Source organism: Leucoraja erinacea, chromosome 40 (assembly GCF_028641065.1).
Source record: "Leucoraja erinacea ecotype New England chromosome 40, Leri_hhj_1, whole genome shotgun sequence".
Taxonomy (NCBI): domain Eukaryota; kingdom Metazoa; phylum Chordata; class Chondrichthyes; order Rajiformes; family Rajidae; genus Leucoraja; species Leucoraja erinaceus.
The window spans coordinates 2,329,442-2,352,718 of record NC_073416.1 but is presented as its reverse complement, the minus strand read 5'-3'; the positions used below and the strand labels follow the sequence as shown (position 1 = coordinate 2,352,718).

Here is a 23,277-nt window from a genome sequence, read left to right as displayed (position 1 = left end):
AAGGCAGGAACGGGGTACTAATTGGGGATGATCAGCCACAATCACATTGAATGGCGGTGCTGGCTCAAAGGGCCAAAAGGCCTACTCCTGCACCTATTGTCTATTGTCTATTGACATCTCCTTCATAGTGTAATCCATCTGAATACGTTTGCTTTGTGTGCACACTTCCCTGGTCTGCAGTCGGTCTTGTATCGTCCATGAAATGACCCATAGCAAGGTTCCTAACTCACTGATGTGGTTTCTTTTTTGCAGCGAAGAACACAAAACCACGGGCACTCGAGGAAGCGATCCAAGGTCAGAATGTGCTCATAATAAATGGAAACCCTATCTTAATCTAGCCCTCACTGGGATCAACGCGTAAATTTTGAGTTCGGAAGGAAAACACCCTGGGAAAGTTAACTTTATTTTTTGCGCGGATAATTCCTTTTTGGGAAAACTATACCGGTGTTTTCGGAACGAGATGCTGCATGGGGAGAAGGCAGGAACGGGGTACTGATTGTGGTTGATCAGTCATGATCACATTGAATGGCGGTGCTGGCTCGATGGGCCGAATGGCCAACTCCTGCACCTATTGTCTATGTATCGATGATGGAATTTGTACTTGACTGCTGATTGACCAGTTTAAGTGACGTGCTGGGTTTCGTTTGGGCTATTTGTACACATTGCATAAATCCATGCTGAAAACCTCAAGGTCAACGGTCCATTTTATCATTAATCAATCAATCAATTAATCAATCAATCTGTGTCGGGGCAGGCAATTACTGTGGTGTTGTTCAGTGTGTTAAAACTCACTTTTGCATCATTGAGCTATTGATATGGTGGAGAGGAAATGAGTCAGAGTTATTAACTGTCTGTATTCCCTCGATATCTTTCAATGATTCCATTTTCGTTCTCTCCAGTCCAATTCCAAGCTGAAGTTGGTACGAAGTCTTGCTGTATGTGAAGAATCTTCGCACCCATTCACGTGTGATGGGCCTCAGGAAAATCAGGTAAAACGAATGAAATAACGGACTGAATGTGGAAAGCGGTCAACCATTGCATTAAAATGTACGAGTGAAGCAAGTTGTCTTTTTTCACTCTGTGTTTCTCATTCATTGTAGGAGTTTAGTTTAGAGATACAGCTTAGAGCTTAGAATTAATCCCGAAGTGGATACTTTATAGGAAATGTAATCGGCACACAGTAATGCGATCATTCATTGTCACCCAAAGAGTTGCATATGCAATCTTAACTTTAAGTTAATGTTGGCTAGATGCCTCGGGGACATCAACAGCCAAAACCAAGTTTCCGTTTTCTTTCACAGTATCGTACTCCATATTTAAAAAAAAAAAACCCCCGTACATCAATTATTTAGTATAATTGGTTACTGCTATTTTTTTTTTTTTTTTTTTTTTTCTTGGTTCAGGTCTGCTTTTCTAGGATTGTCAGTTTGTTGATGGCGACTGTGGCTACCAGCGTCTTGACTCTTTGGTTGCCCGACTAAATATAGAAACAAAATGTAGACAATTGGAGTCGGATTAGACCATGTGACCCTGCCCTACCATTCAACACATCATGGCTGACCATCCAAATTCAGTATCCAGTTCCAGCTTTCATCCTAAATTATAGAATCATGTTGTGTGGAAACAGGCCCTTCGGCCCAACTTGTTCACATCGACCAACATGCCCCATCTACACTAGTCCCACCTGCCTGTTTTTGGCCCATATCCCTCTAAACCTGTCCTATCCTTGCACCTGTCTAATTTTTCTTAAACGTTGCAATAGTCCCAGCCTCAACTACCTCCTCGGTTAGCTCGTTCTATACACCCACCACCCTTTGTGTGAAAAGGCTCCTATTAAATCTTTTTCCCCTCACCTTAAACCTCTGTCCTCTATTTCTCAATTCCCCTACACTCCGGGCAAGAGACTCTGGGCGTCTACCCAACCTATCCCTCTCACGATTTTGTACATATCTATAAGATCACCCCTCATCCTCCTGCGCTCCAAGAAAGTCCTAACCTGCTCAACCTCTCCTTATCGTTCAGGACTTCGAGTCCTGGCAACATCGTCAAATCTGCTCTGCGCCCTTTCCAGCTGGAGAACATGTTTCCCATAACATGGTGACCAGAACTGAACACAACACTGTTAATGCGGCCTCACCAATGTGTTATATAACTGCAACATGACCTTCCAACTTCCGTACTCAATACTCTGACTGATGAACGGCAATGTGCCAAAAACCCTTTTGACCATTCTATCTTCCTGTGATGCCACTTTCAAGGAGCTATGTACCTGCACTCCTGTATCAGTCTGAAGAAGGGTCTCGACCCGAAATGTCACCCTTTTTCTTCTCTCCAGAGATGCTGCCTCTCCCGCTGAGTTACTCCAGCTTTTTGTGTCAACCTGTGATTTAAACCAGCATCTGCAGTTCTTTCTTGCACTCCTATATCCTTCTGCTCCACAACACTCCCCAGAGCACTACCATTCATTGTGTAGGTCCTGCCCAAAGATTCTATAGTGGAGCAAGATAGACCACTCCTTCTAAATGCAATGGGCTGACATGTACTACGCAACGGAGCGGAACGTGGGCCTTTTTTTCCATCCATTTCAGTAACCCGACCCGACCCGCAGTGTAATCAACGTTGCGGGGGAACAGTTTGTGTTAATAAATTATAATTCTGAAAATGAGAAGATTTTTACCAAAGAACTTTTATTTTTACGAGGATATTTTCGTAACCAGCTTCCGTCTCTACACTAGTTATCTTTGCTCCGCTATAGGATCTTTGTTGCGGAGACGGAAGCCGGTTACGGAAATGGGGCCGAAAATTACCCATGAATCTGCCCATGACCGTACCACGTCTTTTTAGTCGAGTGGGCTATCTTGCTCGCTATAGGGTCTTTGGTCCTGTACATGTTGGACTTCCCAAAATGCAACAACTCACATTTGTCTGTATTAAATTCCATCACCAATTCCTTAGCCCACCTGCCCAACGGAGCAAGATCCTGCTGCAGTTTTTGACAAACCCTTGATCCCTGCGGCTCAAAACACAGTATCTGCCTTCTTGATTATATTTTATGAACCAAAACGAGAGGAACAAAGTAGGACTCCCACGTGTAGATTTTGAGAGAAGTACTTTAACCTAATGACCATAGATAAGGAATCAATGTTGTGTTGATTTGCCATTCTGCCTGAGGCTCTGAGTGTTGCATTAAATGTGCTCGGCTAATTAACACTGCTGACGGCATTGCTCGATGCCTGCCTTGCTTTCCACAAACACTGGATTGCTAGCCTATGACAATTGCTTTAGGATTTGGATCTGGATACTTCACGGAGCCCCAAATCGAACACTATGTATTATGCGCAACAAAATTAATTGATGGGGGAATTAAAATATTCCAGGACATAAGAAAAGAGGGACAATCTGAGTGAGATGTGAAAAATTCATCCAGCTACTGCATTTCTTAGAATTTCTTGATATGGAGCATCTCCCAGTCAGGAGTCATCAGGGGGAACCCCCCCCCCCCCCCACAATTTAACCACTACCAATCCCGAAACATGCCTGGTAATACTGAGAGTGACATAAAGCAAGGTATCTCTGGCCATTGTTTATGTGCATTGTTTCTCGTGGAGTCACAGTGGCACAGAAACAGAACCCTTGCCCCTTCAGGAGCGAGTCAAATCGATTTTATCCCCATCTACACAAGCGTGGTGTTGTACAGGTACAATGAAAATCTTGGTTACAGCAGCAACACAGCCACACAAAAACAACAATTCCCCACACATTTTGCTGGAGAGTGAAATAAAAAGACTGCAAACGAAAACCAAGCTGTTCGTGCAAAACAATTATAAAAACAAGGAAGTCCATGGTAGTGCAAGAGGCAGGCACAAAATGCTGGAGTAGCTCAGCGGGACAGGCAGCATCTCTGGAGAGAAGGAATGGGTAACGTTTCGGGTCGAGACCCTTCTTCAGTCTGAAGAAGAAGTAGTGCAATGATCAGCCATGATCATATTGAATGGCGGTGAAGGGCTGAATGGCCTACTCCTGCACCTATTGTCTGTTTCTAAGAGGTGGTCTGCAGTGTTCCATTGCCGAGGATTAGGGTTGTCCAGGTTGGTTCAAGCATAGTTGTAGCATAGTAGCTATTCCTGAACCTTGTCGTTTGGGACTCCAGGCTTCGATATCTTCTGCCCGACGGTAGCAGTGAGAGACATTGCCTGTATGGTGGGTATCTTGATGATAGACGCTGCCTTGTTGAGGCAACATCTCGTAGATGCTGTCAATGGTGGGGAGGCCTGTGCCTGTGGATGGTCTGAGTCCATCATTTTCTGCAGCGTCTTGCAGCTCACTGCTACCGTCGGGCAGAAGGTATAGAAGCCTGGAGTCCCAAACTACAAGGTTCAGGAATAGCTACTTTACTACACGTGCTGGAATTGCCTTGCCGGGCCATGGTGCAACCTGTCAGGATACTCTCCACAATGCTTCGGTGGAAGTTTGTTGGAATATTCAATGACATGGGGGATTCTCATTGAAACTTACCAAATAGTGAAAGGCCTGGATAGAGTAACTGATGAGGAAGTCTGACCGGAGGCCATAGCCTCAGAATAAAAGGACGTACCTATAGAAAAGGGATAAGACAAAATTTCTTCAGTCAGAGGGTGGTGAATCTGTGGAATTCATTGTGGAGGCCAAGTCAATGGATATTTTTAAAGTGGAGATTGACAGATTTTTCATTAGTAAGGGTGTCTGGGGTTACGGGGAGAAAGCAGGAGAATGGGGTTGAGAGGGAGAGATAGATCAGCCATGATTGGATGGCGGGTAGACATGATGGGCCGAATGGCCTAATTCTGCCCCTAGAATTTATGAACATGCCAAATCTCTTGTAAACGTCCAATAAAGTGGAGACACGACGATGCCTTCTTGATCATCCCTAAGTGCTGTCCCCCGGGACAAGTCATCAAAATGTTGATGCCCATGAATTTGTGGTCCATGCTGATCATCAACTATCTATCAGCACACAACTCGTTTACCAGCACATGGTTTGCAGAGCCTGCTATGACTTAGTTTGCTTGCACTGATCAAAATGGCTCTTAAATGTTGAGAGTCCCTGCCTTCTCGGGCGGTGGGTTCCAGATTGAAGCCACCATCAAAATGAAATGTTCTTCCTCTGATCTAAAACTTTCTCCTCTTCATCTTGAACCTATGCCCGCTAATTTTAAACACCATTGTCATTGACATAAGTTTCTTGCTATCTATGCCCTCGTAACGCTGTACACCTCTAATCGGGTCCGCTCTCAGCATCATCTGTTCCAGGGGAAATGAACCCAGTCTATCCTCATAACTGAAACATCTCTGGCAACAATCTCCTCTGTAGCCTCTGCAATGCAGTCACATCTTCCGTCTCGTGTGGTGACCTAAACTCTGCACAGTATTCCAGTTGTGGCCGAACCAATGATTTACAACATTGTACCAAGACTTCTCTGCTCTCACACTCTGTGTCCCAGCTAATGAAGGCAATACCTGCTTTACCGCCCTTTCTACCTCTGCTGCCAACTTCAGGGATGTTTGGACTTGTGCAGCAAGGTTTCTCAGCTATCCTTTATTAGATCAGCCCAAAATGCATCGCCCCATACTTCTGCTGTTACTGATGGCTCTTGTACACCAGCTAGACCATGTTGCTTGATGTTGGCCAACTAGCTCTTAACATTTTAACTGCCTAATTTTGTTGATTGTGTTAACTGCTGCCTATGTAAAACCACACGGCCTGTACCCCAAATGGAAAAATAGATGTTCTCAAAGCCTTGTTTAAAACCAAAGTCGTGATCCTGAACACAAGAGTTGTTCCATATTACATCCGAGGAAGGATGGATAGGGTCCAGAGGAGGTTTACGAGACTGATCCCTGGAATATTTGGGTTAGCATATGATGCGCGTTTGACGGCACTGGGCCGGCTCTCGCTGGAGTTTAGAAGGATGAGGGGGATAACTCATTGAAACTTACCGAATAGTGAAAGGCCTGGATAGAGTGGATGTGGAGAGGATGTTTCCACTAGTGGGAGAGTCTAGGACCGGAGGCCACAGCCTCAGAATAAAAGGACGTACCTTTAGAAAGGAGATGGGGAGGAATTTCTTTGATCAGCGGGTGGTGAATCTGTGGAATTCATTGCCACAGAAGCTGATGGATATTTTCAAGGTTTGAGATTGACAGATTCTTGATGATTAGTATGGGTGTCAGGGATTATGGGGAGAAGGCAGGAAAATGGGGTTGAGAGGGAAAGGTAGATCAGCGATGATTGAATGACGGAGTAGACTTGATGGGCAGAATGGTCTAATTCAGCTCCTAGAACCTGAATTGATGAACTTATCTGTAGAAGGTTTCTGTCAGATGTACTACCAGGTATTTATTATTTTGAGGGCTCGTATCAAACCTATGTATGGGCAGGAATGCTAGATGGTTTTCTTGTCCTCAATGGTAGAGAGATCGCTGATGGCTGCCTGTAACCTTGTTTGCGTTGCTCTTTAAAATCTGATCGTGACCTCTGCCTGTGCTGTACTTTATAGGATGTTATCCAACTCCAGTTCACTTGTCCTTCTGATAAAGAAGAAGAACGATCCTCAAAGGATGGCTCTGAGAAAGAAGATAAGGAAAAGAAAGAGAAACTGGAGAAAGTACCTAGAAAAATGCTGTCAAGAGGTCAGATGCTAACTTCCTGCTTGATAAGTCTTTGAAGATTTTATGCAAAGTTTGACATTGACTAATTTCAGTGGAATGAGTTTTTAAAATAGCATCTTTGTTTAAAAGCAATAATAAAACCAAGATTGTGTAAAATTGCAGTTTGGTAAAAGTAAAAAGTGATGAATGAATGAATGTGAAAATCAAGCCCCAGGATAAGTTTGCTTTGCAATGACAGTATCCTATGAGGTGCGCTGTGTGCCCTTTTTATTAAAAAAAAAAGGGTCTCTTTTGTCCAAGCAGATTTTGTGTTACAGGGGCGGTGACTTGAGCAAAGTCTGACACTGCTGTTGTTCTACTCCCTTATCTTAGTGCACATATAAGCTGTTGGTAAATATATGTAGAGTCCTAATTAAGGATACAATTTTACTTGCACACCTTGAGTCTGTTCTCACAAGTTCATAACTGAAAGGAACAGAATTAGGCCATTCGGCACCTCAAGTTTACTCCGTCATTCAATCATGGCTGATCTATCTCTCCCTCCTGCCCCCATATTCTGCCTTCTCCCCATAACCACTGACACCTGTGCTAATCAAGAATCTATCTATCTCTTCTTTAAAAATATTAATTGACTTGGACTCCACAGCCGCCTGTGAATTCCACAGATTCGCCACCCTCTGACTCAAGAAATTCCTCCTCTTCTCCTTCCTAAAGGAACGTCCTATAATGCTGAGGCTATGACCTCTATTCCTAGACTTTCCCATTAGTGGAAACATCCACTCTATCCAAGCCTTTCACTATTTGGTACATTTCAATGAGGTCCCCCCTCATTCTTCTAAACTCCAGCGAGTACAGGCCCAGTGTCGTCAAACGCTCATCATAACCCACTCGTTCCTTGGATCATTCTTGTAAGCCTCCTCTGGACCCTCTCCAGATACTCGCAATACTACAAATGTGGCCTGACCACGCCTTATGGAGCCCTGTATGATCCACCTGAATTAGATTGGTTGCAGGTATTAGAATTTGAAGAGCTTGGGAGTTTGCTCCACTTGATAGTTCAATATTTCAGTGATTTTCAATATTTTCAGTAGTTCAATATTTTTGAGAACTACTTGCTTCAAAACAGAGATTAAGGTCCAAGACAGAGTTCTAACCTTAACTCTGTTTCTCTTTTCACAAATGCTGCCAGACCTGCTGAGTATTTCCAGCATTTTTTGTTTTGTTTAGTTTAGTTTAGAGATACAGCACGGAACCAGGCCCTTCAGCCCACCGAGTCTGTGCCGACCAGCGATCCCCGCACACTACCACTATCCTACACACTAGGGACAGTTTACACTCTTTAACAAAGCCAATGAACCTACAAACCTGTACGTCTTTGGAGTGTGGGAGGAAACCAGAGCACTGCCACGGGGAGAACGTGCAAACTCCGTACAGGCAGCACCCGCAGTCGGGATCGAACCCGGGTGTCTGGCGCTGTAAGGCAGCAACTCTTCCGCTGCGCCGCCATGCCAAAGTTTTTGTTTCTGAACTTTTAACGGTTCCATTCTTGTAGGCAGCAAATAAGATATCCAGCAATCAAAAATTTAAATTTGCTTGGGTCAATTTTTCGCGAATAAACATCAGAAGATCGGATTCATTTATGTTTCGGTTTTCTAACTTTTGGCTTGCTGTTAACCTACTTCACTGCCTCCAACAACACAAATCTAAATTGTACATTGCACTTATCAAGATCTGGATTGTGCTGTGGTAAATGTAACCCTGCACAGCATTTGCCATCCATTGTAACCGCCATGTAAGCCCACGTCTGCTCCAACACAGTTACCCATAGTAACGTTCGCACTACTTTAAAAAGTGTGTCAAAATCAAGATTGTTACACATACATGTGTGCGTGCGGTGTGTGTGTGTGTGTGTGTGTGTGTGTGTGTGTGTGGGGGGGGGGGGGGGGTTATGGTTCCCCCCCCAAATATAACGACCACTTCTTAAGCAGCTTGTGAACAATTGAAAGGACAATCTTTTATAGCCCATGCCTTGACCTAATGCCCAAGCTCGATTTGTGAATCAGGGTTTCTTCACCACATCATGGGAAATCACTTGCATCAGTGGATTGGACCAGGAAGGCTTCAAATGATCGCACCAAGCTAACTGAACTCAGCTTGGCGGTAACGTTGATACAATGATGTGAAATCCCTGGGCTTGGGAGGGGCAAATCTGCTGTAGTTTGCATTCCTGGTTCCCAATACTCTAAATTCCAGTATAAAATAGTTTGCTTGGACAGTGGACCAAATGATCAAATTGCTTGCTGATGCCCTGTGATGAATGGCCAGTTGAATTAATTGTGCGTGGCTATCCGCTCCTGCAGAACAGATTTCTCTCTTTACAGGAGGAGGGGATAAAAATGGTGGTGAAGAAAATCTATGCCGTTAATGTGGATCCTGTCACTTAATCCCATGTGTAAAAGGGGAAGACGCCCAGGATGTTTGAGAGGGCAAACCATTATCATCATTGCATTTAGCAGGATTTGCAAAGTTGTTGGTTATAGAATCTTGAGTAGTTCCATTTATTTTGGGCGGAAACAGCTGAGCTCACTATGAATAACCTGCAACGGAGGAATGCCCAATTACGGAGGCTGGGGATTTGCAAGGCTGCAGAGAAAAAGCTTTGTTTAACTGTATGCATTTCTTGGAGTTGCAGAAAAATGTTTGAATTGTGCAACCGTTTCACTTTTTCAAGTATTTCTTCAAATATATTTGTAATACATTTAAGTGCTGATCGATCTAAAAAATATTTTTCAGATCTGCTGATATCATTCAATCAGCTAGACATTAATGACATTTAGCACTAGGAACAAGTTGAATGGCATTACCCACATGTCCTCGCATCTAGTGTTGGATCTAGCTAGCTGCTTTTATCAGAATTATAGTCCATAGTCAGATTTATTCATCACGTACACAATGAAGTGCAAGTGAAATGAACTTGTCAGCAGCGGTACAATAAAAAAGAACACACAATCTATTCTGCTAAAAGTAAGACCTTGACCGCTTTTGACACCTCGATGTGATTTCCGAGAGAACGCCGCCACTTACGGCCGTCATTTTTGGCCACCTCGCTCAGAGCCCCCCTCCGCCGGACTGGACCGGAGGAATTTTCCCATCGATGAAAAATCAGAGAGATATTAATGTTTTAAAAGATTTTGCCATTCTCTATGCTGCCCCCACTGGTGGCGGGGGGAGGGACTTAAAAAACCTGGAAGTGTCGTGGCTCACTCAGTCTCTGCCAGACGGAGGAAGCGAGAGGGTCACGGCTCTCTGAGTGAGAGTCTGTGTGTAAGTGTCTGTGTGAGGTGGAGGGTGTGTGTGATCAACAAATAACAAATAATACGAACTAGTAAGACAAAGTTATCTTGAACTCAACGGCAGTGAAGGCGGGTGACGGCTGCATTCTGCTCCAGTCGTCTTTGTTCCCTTGCCATTGATTGATTAGTAAAGGACCGTGTGCTTCTTGGAGTACGTCATCAATTACACGTTGAACAAACACACCCACGCAGGCGTCTTGGTTACGTGAGCAGCACAAAAGCTTCTCAAGACTTTCGGCGATCGGGGAAGGGCGACGGGAGCAGGCCACGTGATGGCTGCGAGCTCCTAGTCAAGAACCGGCACGGAAGCGGTGAATACTTGATTCAACCGCTCAACTTTGGATTGGACTCGTAAGCCACCTGAGAGTCCATGAAAACAACAGAAAGTAGACCATCATCCTCGACCTCACGGGATAGCCACGACGCATAGCTTTGCTCCGTTACAGAATATTAGGAAGCGGGATTATGCTCGTGATTTCCCCGAACCAGACGCTGCACTTTTTTTGCGCTTAGAATGCAGCCTGACATGATGCTGAAATGTTTTCATGAACTGGTTGTTTTCTGCAAGGCTCGATCACAGCTTTTAAAACGTTGCAAAGTCTTTTCCTTCAATTATCAAAATAAAGTTCCCCCACAAAAATCACATTGCTAATATGGTTTTAATGAACAGAATGTTAAGTAATTGACCAAAGTGCAATAAATGTAAATTGAAGTGTGTTAAATATTCTGTGAATCAGAATTTACTTATAATTCCCCAATGAAGCAAATAGTCTCTTGATGCCCATCTCTGCCCCAGGAGCAAACACCAAGCTCTGCAGTTCCCTCTTTCTCCTCTTTAAAAGTTACTTTAAACAAGCTTTTCTTGGTTCTCCGAGTATCTTCTTCTTGATTAGGCCTTAGTGAAGCACCTTGGGGCACTTTGATATGTGAATATGGCTAAAGGGCCTGTCCCACTGAGGCGATTTTTTTTTTTTTTTTTTTTTTTTTTTTTTTTTTTTTTAAGGTGACTACAGGCGACTAGGCTCGCCGGGGTGTCGCCTGTATGGTCGTGAGTTATCTCCTCAGTCGCCCAAAGCATCTTTGCCGTAGCATCTTTCTGGTCGCCGCTGGATTTTGAAATGTTCAAAATTTTTCGACAACAGTCGGAGACAGTGGGTTTGACGTCAATGAGCGTAGCTTGACTTCTCCTGACGTAGGTGCTGTCGTAGGTTGTCGCCAGGGTGACGTAGGTTGCCGCCAGTGCTGACTTCGGTGAATTCGATTGGCGACTACCTATGTCAACCGGCGACATGTACCTGCGGCTGAATTGACTTGAGTTGTCTTCAGTTGTCGCCCACAGGGTCGTAGCTTGTCGCGGGTGGACGTAGGTCGTCGTAGGTGGACGCCCTAATGGGCCGCCGGTTGTCGGTAGCTTGCCGTCGACTAGGTGGTAGGTTGTAGCTTATCGTAGACATTGTCATAGGGGGGTCCAGTCGCTGGTTTTTCGGCGACCTGTAACAACTGAGACAGTCGCCAAACAAAATCGCTCAAGTGGGACAGTCCCTTCATGTGTGTCGTGGATGGAGCAGCTTAGGTTGGGAGGCTTGTATTGTGGATGCCTTGGTCTCTAATCCATATTCTGCTGCTTGGATTTTAATTTTGATCCCAGTTCAGTGTGACGTTGAACTTTGTTTCAGTGTGAGGTGGCTTCATTATTGCTTTAGTTGCAACGATACCAGCTACGACATCAAAAACAGTCCTAGAACAGTGATGTGACAGCTAAAGTTTTGATCGCAAACGAAAGAAACAGAATAACAAAATATAGCCGTATACTTTCGCCGAAGGTAACACTAATCTATTAATGCAACAAATTTGTGTTCGTCTTCTCAGATTCTAGTCAAGAATACACAGACTCCACCGGAATTGATCTTCATGAGTTTCTAGTAAATACACTGAAAAATAACCCCAGGTAAATGCCTTGCTCATGTTTGAGAATTTCTTTTACAAAGCAGTTCTTGTTGGGCTATTGCAAAAATATATAAATTCTTATGAGATTAATGTGAAATTTAAGAAGTGCGCAGTAAGTCCTTTTCACAAATGTTTTACGGTAATGTCTTTGACACTTCAGGGTGCATACTTTGTCTCAGTGCTGTTTTACACTCTCAGCATGCTGGAATACGCTATACCAAATTGCCCGTCATGCATCTAACGCACCTCTTTCGTCCTACAAAATTTTGCTTAAGGAATTTGGCGGTCACGGTGGCGCGGCGGTAGAGTTGCTGCCTTTCGGCGAATGCAGCGCCGGACACTCGGGTTCGATCCCGACTACGGGTGCTGTCTGTACGGCGTTTGTACGTTCTCCCCGTGACCTGCGTGGGTTTTCTCCGAGATCTTCGGTTTCTTCCCACACTCCAAAGACGTACAGGTTTGTAGGTTAATTGGCTTGGTAAAAATAAAAAATTGTCCCTAGTGGGTGTAGGATAGTGTTAAAGTGCGGGGATCGCTGGTCGGCGCGGACCCCGTGGGCCGAAGGGCCTGTTTCCGTGCTTTATCTCTAAACTAAAATTGCAGCTCTTTGTTAATCGAGGAATGACTATATTATTGGCAGGACTATTTAAGTTAGCATTGTTGCAAAGTAAATTTGCATCTCAGATCGATGTAGCTTCTTAAACTCGCTTTCCAGAAGCTGAAATTCTAATTGCAGCTTGTGTCTGAATTGTTACCACAGATCAGGTGGCACATTCATCACCATTACATGACAACAATTTCTTAGGAGCTACTGTGTAGGAAGGAACTGCAGATGCTGGTTTAAACCGAAGATAGACACAAAATACTGGAGTAACTCAGCGGGACAAGCAGCGTCTCTGGAGAGAAGGAATGGGTGACGTTTCGGGACGAGACCCTTCGGGGACTTTGAAATCAAAGAGAAACTCCAGGCTCTTATCTTTTTGAAAGTCTATTCTATTCAGCAGCACTATATTCACAAAAGGCTAGACACACAATGCTGGAGTAACTCCACGGGTCAAGCAGCATCTCTGGAGAAAAAGGACACGTGATGTTTTGGGTTGGGACCCTTCTCCCAACTGAAGGTATTGGAGCAGACACAAAATGCTGGAGTAACTCGAGGGACCAGGCAGCATCTCTGGATAGAAGGAACGGGTGACGTTTCTTCAGAAGGTCTTGACCCGAAAAGTCACCCATTTCTTCTATCCAGAGATGCTGCCTGACCCGCTGAATTACTCCTGCTTTTTGTGTCTGCTCCAATGCCATCCTCTGCCCTGAACTACTTGGCTAAAACATCAAATGATAGTCGCAGTCAGAATGACACCCAAGGCATTTCCCAACAATTTATATACATTGCTGTTAAACTGCGCAGGCTTCTGCCCAAGTTTGGGAAGGTCAAACCGATTGCTTTGAGCTTTGAGCTATACATATTTCTCAATTTTAGCATGTTTATCATGCGCATATTACATCTTGTAAATATGTACTTGTCTTTTATAGGGACAGGATGATGCTGCTAAAATTAGAACAAGAAATTCTGGAGTTTATCAGTGATGATAAGTGAGTAAAATCTTGGTGTCTGTGTTGGCATTATTAGCATTGAGTGCGATGACCAGCTTGCCTATGAAGGCAAACTTGAGCTTTTATGTATCTGCAGACCTATTTGTATGTTAAAATACATTTCACATGTGAATAATATTTTCAGGTTTAGTTTTGAATATTTTTTATTTTTTGGAGCTAAACCATAATTGGGAAATACTGGTCTATATTTTTTGTTTCCGCTTAAAATAATGTTTGTGAAAATTGGTCCAAAATTGCTTGTTTATTTACACAACGCCTTTGTTTGAATATGCGTTTATCGCATCCAATTTTCTTCCTTGATGTTGATCGCACTAACATGATTTTTTTTTTTCTGGAGATACTAAAAAACAAAACCCCATAGGATAATGATTCGTGTGATGATGAGATAAAGCGTTCTTGTACGTTATGGCTCAATGCACCCACTTCCACAGTGTGTACGGGCTGCCTGCCACAGCAGCACATTTCAGGGTAGTTTGTGCTCCAGACCATGGGCTGTACGGATTCTTGGCTGTGGAATTTCGGGTGGAAGAGGGTGTCCTCTGCTCGGGGGTGGTGGGCGGACGTGGGTGGGGGTGCACAGTCAGGATGCCACTTTGCCCTCCGATGTGGCATCTGATGCCACTCTATTTGTTCTGGTGTCCTCCTATTCCTTAGCCAGTCCAAGGAGGAACACTCAGTAAGACCAAGCAGTCCCTTTGACCTTGGAACCCTTCTGCAATGAAGCAGGAACGCAGTTTTTTAAAATGCTTGGAGAATTTCCTGGCTAAATGGTGAAGGAGTGCTGGTTAAATCTGGATAAAGTCTCCCAAGTTTCAACCCTCCAGCAGCCATCGCGACAACAAAAGGTTATATAACTTCAAGACATTTTCAATGCTCTTGAAAGCTGGCCACTGTTTTCAAGAAGGTTGTTGGGTCAATTACTGTCCACCCAAATGCTGTGCAGCCTCCTTAATGAACTCCAGCAAGTGCTGCCAGCGGCAATGACTCCCTTATTATTTCTAATGGAAGTTTCAATTTCTTACCGTTTCTAATGGTGTCTTGGGCCAAACTGGCATTTTGGGTTAAGACGTCATTATATTTACCTTGGAGGTCAATTCGTACCTAAAGTACTTGAAGAAAATGACCCCCATAAATTAGACTGAGGTTGTTGAGTTATTTTGTTTTTGTCTTTGCTATCACTGTGACCATTTTTGTGTCTGATCTCAAAGAAGATCATCAAAGACAGCTCCCATCCTGCGTTTGAACTGTTCGACTTGCTGCCCTCTGGAAGGCGCTATAGGTGCATCAAATCCAGGACAAATAGACTCAGAAATAGTTGCTTTCCGAGAATTATAACTACTATTAATTCTAATTCACACATGCACTAACTTCACTGCCCAACACCACGGACTTCCATCTGTATATATGTATATATGTATGTAGCGCCGCAGAAATTGTGCACCTATCCCCCCCTTCTCCCTTCTGTTTTTTGTTTTTCTGTCTCTTGTTTTTTGTGCTAAATTGTATGTATGCACCGAGTACGAGCAGCTTTCAGTTTCACTGTACATGTATAGTGACAATAAATGGCATATCGCTATCGCTAATAGTATTGATCCGTGAACTCTGTCTTGCATTGATGCCCCGCTCTGGACAGTTGGGAACTTGTACTTTTCGCAGCACTACTCTGCAGGTTCTTTATTGCTCAGTCTTTCAGATTTGAATTTAATATCCCATCACTTCCTCCACTCTTGCATTTCATCTTTGGACGTACCTTGTTTGCGTTATTTTATGTAAAGTTGATGCATCGATATTGGTCAACTTTTATAGCACGGTAAAAGCAGATGCACAGTCCTTGAACTGAGTTGCCAAGGTTTAGGGGCTGTCCCATTTACGCGACAGGCCCATAGTGACTGACTCGCGACGGTCATGAGCGTCATCATGCGTCCGCACAGCCGTCTGAAGCGCGTGACGTCATTTGAAGATAGACACAAAATGCTGGAGTAGCTCAGCGGGACCGGCAGCATCTCCGTAGAGAAGGAATGGGTGATGTTTCGGGTCGAGACTCTTCTTTTCAGTCTGAAGAAGGGTCTCGACCCGAAACTTCACCCATTGCCTCGCTCCAGAGATGCTGCCGGTCCCGCTGAGTTACTCCAGCATTTTGTGTCTACCTCCAATCGTCTTGGCCCCGCTCTGGGAGTAGGAGTGGGGGCGGATCCGTGAGCCCCAGGCCGAGCTCGGCGATCGTTTGCCTGCTTCCGCTGCTGTTGGAGGTGAGACGTTGCGCCGTGCCAGGGTCTTGGGCCTGTCCTACTTTGGCTGTCAGTTACGCGACAGGCCGGTGGCGTGCGAAGATTTAGTGCTGGACGAAGTCCACACTCCACACCGCTCCATGCGCCCGTCCCCCGCTAGCAGGTCGCGTAAATGGCGCGCGAATGACGGCCAAGTGGGCAGGCCCTTTAGTTTCCATTTGAATTGAGCAATGCCTCGCTTAAAGATGGCAGGTTCTTCCAATGGTTTGTTTCCACAAACGCCACACGTTGTTTTTGTTTTTCAGCCCGCATCTCCCCTGCATAATCCCCTACCATCCACCCAACTCCCAATAGATGCCCCACACGTTTTTCCACCAAGGCAGTTACTGCCGGGAATACGTAAATGGGTGGCACGGTGGCGCAGTGGTAGAGTTGCTGCCTTACCAGGGACCCGGGTTCCATCCTGTCTATACGAGTTTGTACGTTCTCCCCGTGACCGCGTGGGTTTTCTCCAGGTGCTCCGGTTCCCTCCCACACTCCAAAAACGTACAGGTTTGTAGGTTAATTGGCTTGGTGTAAATGTAAATTATCCCTAGTGTGTGTGTGTTGGGGAGTATGCGGGGTGGGCTGTGTGGACTCGGTGGGCCGAAGGGCCTGTTTAGGTCTTGATAGGTCCACTCCTTTGGGCAGATGGACCAGTGTCGTCCATTCAGTGAGTTCCTCAATGGTTAAATTCTTGCTGATGTGAACAGTGGAAGGAATACGAGCAGTCTCCAGTGAGTTTTGGAGATGCCCCGTGAAGTATCCTATTGTAAGCGGTGTGCCTAAATTGTGAACTCGCTGAGTCGTGTTCTTGTGAATGTCAGCATTCTCCTGGAACTGGGAGCTCCAATTTGTGTTGGGAAAGCTTCAAATACGCATAGCAACGCAATGAATGTCATTAGGTGCATTGCCGGATGTTAGGCACAAAAAAAAATCAGACGACTAGCACGGACCCAATCCACTGCCCAGTTCAGTTGATGCAAATTTCTCCAGGAATTGGTCGTTGGCATGATTTTCTTTGGCTCTCATTGACTTTGGAGCATACAGTGCTGAATAAGAATTGTACCACGCAATCTGTTTGCAGAGCAGGACCAATTAATCACTTTTGGAGTACATCCACTCTTGTTGCGTGGTCAGATGGTAGCCAGTTTCTGTTCAACAAAACTCCTGCAAACATTAATGAGATTAGCTACCAGATGAAATAAAACACAAAATACTGGAAATATTCAGCAGGTCAGGGGAAGAGTGCAAGGCCTGGGTAGAGTGGATGCGGGGAGGATGTTTCCACTAGTGGGAGAGTCTAGGACTCGAGGTCTCTGAATGAAAGGAAGTTCCTTTAGGAAGGAGATGAGGAGGAATTTCTTTACTCAGAGGGTGGTGAATATTGTGGAATTCCCTGCCACAGACGGCTGTGGAGGCCATGTCAATGGGTATTTTTAAGTCGGAGATAGACCGATTCTTGATTAGTACGGGTGTTAGTGTTTGTTGGGGGGAAGGCAGGAGAGTGGGGTTAGGAGTAGCGGAGTAGACTTGATGGGCCGAATGGCCTAATTCTGCTCCTATCACGTATAAAGTTACGAGCATCTATAGAAAGAGAAATAGAATTAACAAATTTAGATTAATTACTTTTTTTACCTGAATTTTCCAGCATTTTCTGTTTTCAATTTCAGATTTCCAGCATCTGCAGGTTTTTTTTTTTTTACATTTTAATTTACCAATTGATCTGTTTTGGTCGTGAATAAAGTAGCAATGTTGGCATTTTGTAGTAGGACCATTTTACTGTTACTTAACAGATAGCCAAGACTTCCGTGTATCACCACAGGATGACATCTCTAAAAATGCTGTATCCCAAAATCCCTTGCTGATTTAGAAAATCTTAAATATGAAATCCAAGTACTTCATCGAGCCTTCCCTTTTGTCCTTCGATAAGAGTCCACTCCCTCCGTGAGAAAATAAACTTTGTGCAGTGTCTGAGGGTGAGGCTGATCTGAGGGCTTTTTCTTTTCTTTTTTCTTTTTTCTTTTTTCCTCTCTTTTGTATGGCTGTAAATATTTGATTAGTGTATAAATGTAAATAATTTGGTCAAGTCAAGTCAAGTTTATTTGTCACATACACATACGAGATGTGCAGTGAAATGAAAGTGGCAATGCTCGCGGACTTTTGTGCAAAAGACAAACAACAAAACAACCAAACAAATTATAAACACAAACATAACACACATATTCTTTTACATAATAAATAATAGAAGGAAAAACGTTCTGTAGAGTTAGTCCCTGGTGAGAAAGACGTTTACAGTCCGAATTGCCTCTGGGAAGAAACTCCTTCTCAACCTCTCCGTTCTCACTTCATGGCAACGGAGGCGTTTGCCTGACCGTAGCGGCTGGAACAGTCCGTTGCAGGGGTGGAAGAGGTCTCTCATGATTTTGTTTGCTCTGGAGTTGCACCTCCTGTTGTACATATAGCTGCTGGTGTACATATGGTGTAGATATAGTTGCTAAATTTGTATGACAATTCTAAGCAGTTGAATAAGGGATGGGAATTAATAAGCTTTGGCTTCACCCTGCTCCTTTTCGGACACATACAATTTCATTCATTTATAGGTATTGTTTATGACACATTGTTTATAAATCATTGAATGGCCTCGCCCCGCCTTACCTCTCTGAGCTGCTCCACCTATATGCTCCTGCCCGGTGCCTCAGGTCAGCGGATCAGCTGCTCCTTGTGGTACCAAGGTCTAATCGGAAGCTCAGAGGGGATAGAGCCTTTTCTGTTGCTGCCACGGCACTCTGGAACACCTTGCCGCTGCAGATCAGACAGGCCCCTTCACTGTCCATCTTTAAATCCTCCCTAAAAACTCACTTTTATTCACTGGCTTTCGACACTGCTTTTAATGTCTTTTAATTTTTACTGTTTTTATAGTCCTGTCGTCGTAATGGTTTTAGTAGTTTGTAATGACTTTTTGTTGACTTCCCATGTACAGCACTTTGTGGTAACTGATGTTGTCTAAAAGCGCTTTATAAATAAAGTTATTATTATTATTACTTTATAAATGTTTTTTTTGTTTTTGTTTTTTTGTGTGCCGCTTTCACACTTGCTTTTTATTTTATTCTGTTCGAAATAAAGAATTAAATAAATAAATAAATAAATGAATGAATAAAGGCCTTTTTCCATCGCTTTGTTATTTTCAGTAATCAATACAAGAAATTTCCTCAGATGACCTCCTACCACCGAATGCTGTTGCACCGGGTAGCGGCGTACTTTGGAATGGATCACAATGTTGACCAAACTGGGAAGGCTGTTATAATCAATAAAACAATAAATACAAGAATGTAAGTATAAAATGTCAAAAATGATTGGAAATTAATTTAAAATGCTGTTTCTGAGTGAGATCCGCAGAGGTGCAATTTGGCCGATTAGCTGATTTTTTTATTTTTTTACACCGAGTGCCTTTTTGTGGTTGATCTAATAACAATGCTGGTACAATCTCCCATCATTTCAAGCATCCACACTAAACTGACCATTTCCTTAAATGGTCCAAACGTGGATATCCTTGAACAATCTGTCTTTAATGTCTGCGTAAATTTGGTGCGTGTGCAGATGTGGTGAAGATGTCGCTATTTAGAGCATACTGCACACCACTCTACACTGCGCACCTGTGGTCGAACTATGGAAAGACAAGTTTGCAGAGACTAAAGGTGGCATATAACGACACCATGAGAACACTGCTAAGGCAACCTAGCTGGTGTAGTGCCAGTGAATATGTTTGCCGCTGCAGGAGTCAGTACTTTAGAAGCTATCCTAAGACATCACGTGTATAAATTAATTTGCAGGATAAATGAGTAAAAATTTGATTATTGTGGCCTTGTCAAACATAAGGGTTAGCACTACACGCAACGAATCCCAGCTGTGGAGACACTGGTATCGTTGTCTCGTTGTAGGACATTGATCATTCTTTTAATCTGGATTTTGAACTTATGTATTGTGTTTTTTTTTTTAATATTAATTATGTTTTTATAAGTGATATACTAAGATTTTCTATGTATTTTATGATATTTAATATGCAATGCGTTTTTTTATGTTATGTTGCCCCTTGTCTGGACCTCGAGTAATGAAGTTTTTAATTATTATTATTATTTAATGCCACCTTCAGAGTTGCCTGGTCATTGCATTTTCAATGCTCTTTATATTTTGGGCAGGGACACCTGTGCTGAACACACTTTTTACATTAACTGCTTCTGTATGCAGCATTTTCTTCCAATTTTGCATTTTTTCAAGTTTTTCATTTGCTGCACCCTGATCTTCTTGCCCAGTTTGTATTCTGCTGTTTTTGCACTTTTAATTGTTGGCTCTGAAAGCACTTTTATTTAAAAACCAAGAATATTTCCATATCTGTTCCTCTGCCTTTATTGTGACGTGGAAGGAATCGCATCGCATAAATAGTGACCCATGATCTAATATTATAGCCAGCACCTGAAGAAAGTTGTCTTTCTCCGCTCCCTGTAGTAACCTATCCACATATTTCCAATTTCCAACCCCTCCTATGGGCATAGAAGGCCAGTGAAATGTCTTTGTGCCTCTGGTGACTATCTGTCTGAATCTCATCTTTGCAAGAACCACAAACATTTGGGAATCTGGACGTTTCGGATAACTTATTAGAGGCCAAGGGAGCAAATATTTTCTTCAAGCAAATTTGTAGTGGAATGTTGGATGCATCACCTGAATGGCAATAAGCCACAAAGAACTGAAAGAGGTTTTGTTCAGTAAAGTTGACAACCAGGCAACTCGAAACAATTGTTTGAGGACCCTAAGAAGGAGGAATATCCAACATCACAATAGACATCATTCTATTTCCACCCCTTGTATATTGATGGTGCCCTCCCCAACCTCTTGAGTTTTAAAATGGGTACAGGTCTTGAGATTAATTGGCTTGCTTTGGAGCTACAACTTGTATTTACATAGCATTTTTAACTTAGAAGAACGCCCCATGATGTTTCAATTTATCAGAAGTGCTACGTCAAGCGTGGAGGTGTGTGTTCTGTTCAATGGATGGGTTTAAATGTGGGGTGATAAGCGAGGAGCAAAGGTGCGGGACAGTTTGGGACCTGGGTGGCTGAAGGCACTGCTCCACTGGTGGGATGAAGTGGGTGGGGTTGGCGGATAATATTCACAAAAGGGTAAACTTGCAGGGTTGGAGGAGGTCACAAAAGCCTGGGATGAAAATTTAAACACAGAATTGAATATTTCAAATTGGAAAGTACTAGGACACCCGTGGCAATAAGTGGGGCATTGTAGGAGATGGGGAAAATGGAAGTGGACTTTGGAATGGGCTGAAATGTAGAGGACAAGGGATGAAAGGGAAACTTGGAGAGTAATGAAATTGTAAAATTTGGAAATGGCAGTAGCATAGTTGAGGCAGGTAAGTTGAAGTAAGGGCAGAGGTTGGCAGTGTAGTGGGAAGGGTGGTCTTTATGATGAAATGTAGGATCAGTTCAACCCATTGATCAGCTTGGGAGAGTAAGGGGTCACAAATGCAGCGCAAGTTGCCCATGTTGCATATTATCTTCCTTGAGACAGTGCCTAGGAAGTGGAACAGAATCAGAAAGAAACATACATGCTTTGAGCTTCCCAATGTTGAAATTAAAGCTGCTAGTTCTTCATTTAATTTTTTTTTCCCTTTTTCTTCAACGTAGACCAGAGCAGAGGTTTTCAGACCATATAAAAGATGAGAAGAGTATGGATTTTCAAAAGAGATTCATCTTGAAAAGGGATGACACGAGTCTAGATAAGGATGACAACCAGGTGAGTCCATGCATGGTGTGGATTTCATTTAGACAATAGACAATAGGTGCTGGATTAGGCCATTCGGCCCTTCGATCCAGCACCGCCATTCAATGTGATCATGGCTGATCATCCCCAATCAGTACCCCGTTTCTGCCTTCTCCCCATATCCCCTGACTCCGCCATTTTTAAGAGCCCTATCTAGCTCTCTCTTGAAAGCATCCAGAGAACCGGCCTCCACTGCCCTCTGAGGCAGAGAATTCCACAGACTCACAATTTACAGAAAATATATATGGTTTTAAAAGAACAACCCACACTTCTATCATTGTGAGATGATGGTGCAGTTGATATAGTTTAGTTATTTTTTAGACATTCTGAACTCTTTGAATTACATTAAGAACGTATACGCTTGCAACTGCACTTATGCTGAACTCCTGATTTTTGTGTTTAAAAGGTTACAAAAATAATGGCAGAAGGATAGATGTTACCATATCCTGCACATAAAGGAATCCGCTTGAGCAGTGCTGACGGCAAATTCCTGGGGTTATTATTAAATTTAAAACAAGTACGCTCTAAATGCAAAGATTCTGGTGAAACATTCCTCTTGAAATGTTAATCCATTGTTTTTAACAGCAGTTTAGTTTAGAGAAACAGAGCAGAAACAGGCCCTTTGGCCCACTTAGTCCGTGCCGACCAGCGATCCCTGCACACCAACACTATCCTCCTACACACACTAGGGACAATTTACAATTTTACCAATTTTACAATTAACCTGGAAAGCTGTACCTCTTTGGAGTGTGGGAGGAAACCGGAACTCCTGGAGAAAACCCACGCAGGTCAAGGGAGAACGTACAAACTCCGTACAGACTGCTCCCATAGTTAGGATCGAACCCGGGTCTCTGGCGCTGTAAGGCAGCAACTGTGGCGCTGTGTGACGTTTCGAAGGGTCTCGACCCCAAACGTCACCCATTCCTTCTCTCCAGAGATGCTGCCTGTCCCGCTGAGTTACTCCAGCAATTTGTGTCTTATCTTCGGTTTAAACCAGCATCTGCAGTTCCTTCCCACAGAGATCATTCTTTATGAATGCATTGACGGTTTTACTGCACATGGAACAGGGAAAATGCTGTGTAACATTGTTCTTGCCTTACTAAAATGGCAGTTGAGATCATGATTGTATCATTACATAAACTGCATCTCTTATTTGATACTTTTGCCGTGTACAAGGGTTTTGCCACTCATAGGTTCACAGCTCCAAGAGCTTTCGTGCATCTAATAGTTTGGTACTGTTGCAGATGAGAGTTCCATTGCGTGATGACCGGAGGAGTAAATCGATAGAAGAAAGGGAGGAGGAATATCAACGGGTCAGAGATCGGATATTTGCTCGAGAAGTAAGGCACACGATAATTATTCCTGGAATAAGTTTATTTGATTTTTGCAGAGCTGGAAATTTTCTATAAAGTAATAAATTTTGAAAAATGACAACCCTGACCTGCTGAATGTTTCCATCTTTTTCAATTTTCATTTCAAATTTCAGCTTCTGCAGATTTTTGATTTTAATTTACTTTTGGGTGGTCTGTATGACCTTCCGCATTGATTTTTCCCGTGGCAACGTATTTCAGCCTGGAAGATGTCATACCTGATGGGTCCCAGTGCCTGGATCAGGGTGT

The 23,277-nt window shown here is 43.5% G+C and overlaps 1 protein-coding gene across 6 annotated transcripts in view; it reads left to right on the top strand.

Annotated features, from left to right (window-relative positions):
- LOC129714629 (R3H domain-containing protein 2) overlaps window positions 1–23,277 on the top strand; it is a 169,723-nt gene that overhangs the window by 72,334 nt on the left and 74,112 nt on the right. For all 6 annotated transcript variants that reach the window (XM_055664327.1, XM_055664325.1, XM_055664328.1 and 3 more), the window contains exons 4-11: window positions 253–294; window positions 900–989; window positions 6,537–6,669; window positions 11,871–11,949; window positions 13,482–13,541; window positions 19,021–19,161; window positions 21,523–21,631; window positions 22,903–22,998. In XM_055664327.1, the coding sequence (XP_055520302.1) occupies window positions 253–294; window positions 900–989; window positions 6,537–6,669; window positions 11,871–11,949; window positions 13,482–13,541; window positions 19,021–19,161; window positions 21,523–21,631; window positions 22,903–22,998 (750 nt within the window). The remainder of the gene's footprint in view (window positions 1–252; window positions 295–899; window positions 990–6,536; window positions 6,670–11,870; window positions 11,950–13,481; window positions 13,542–19,020; window positions 19,162–21,522; window positions 21,632–22,902; window positions 22,999–23,277) is intronic.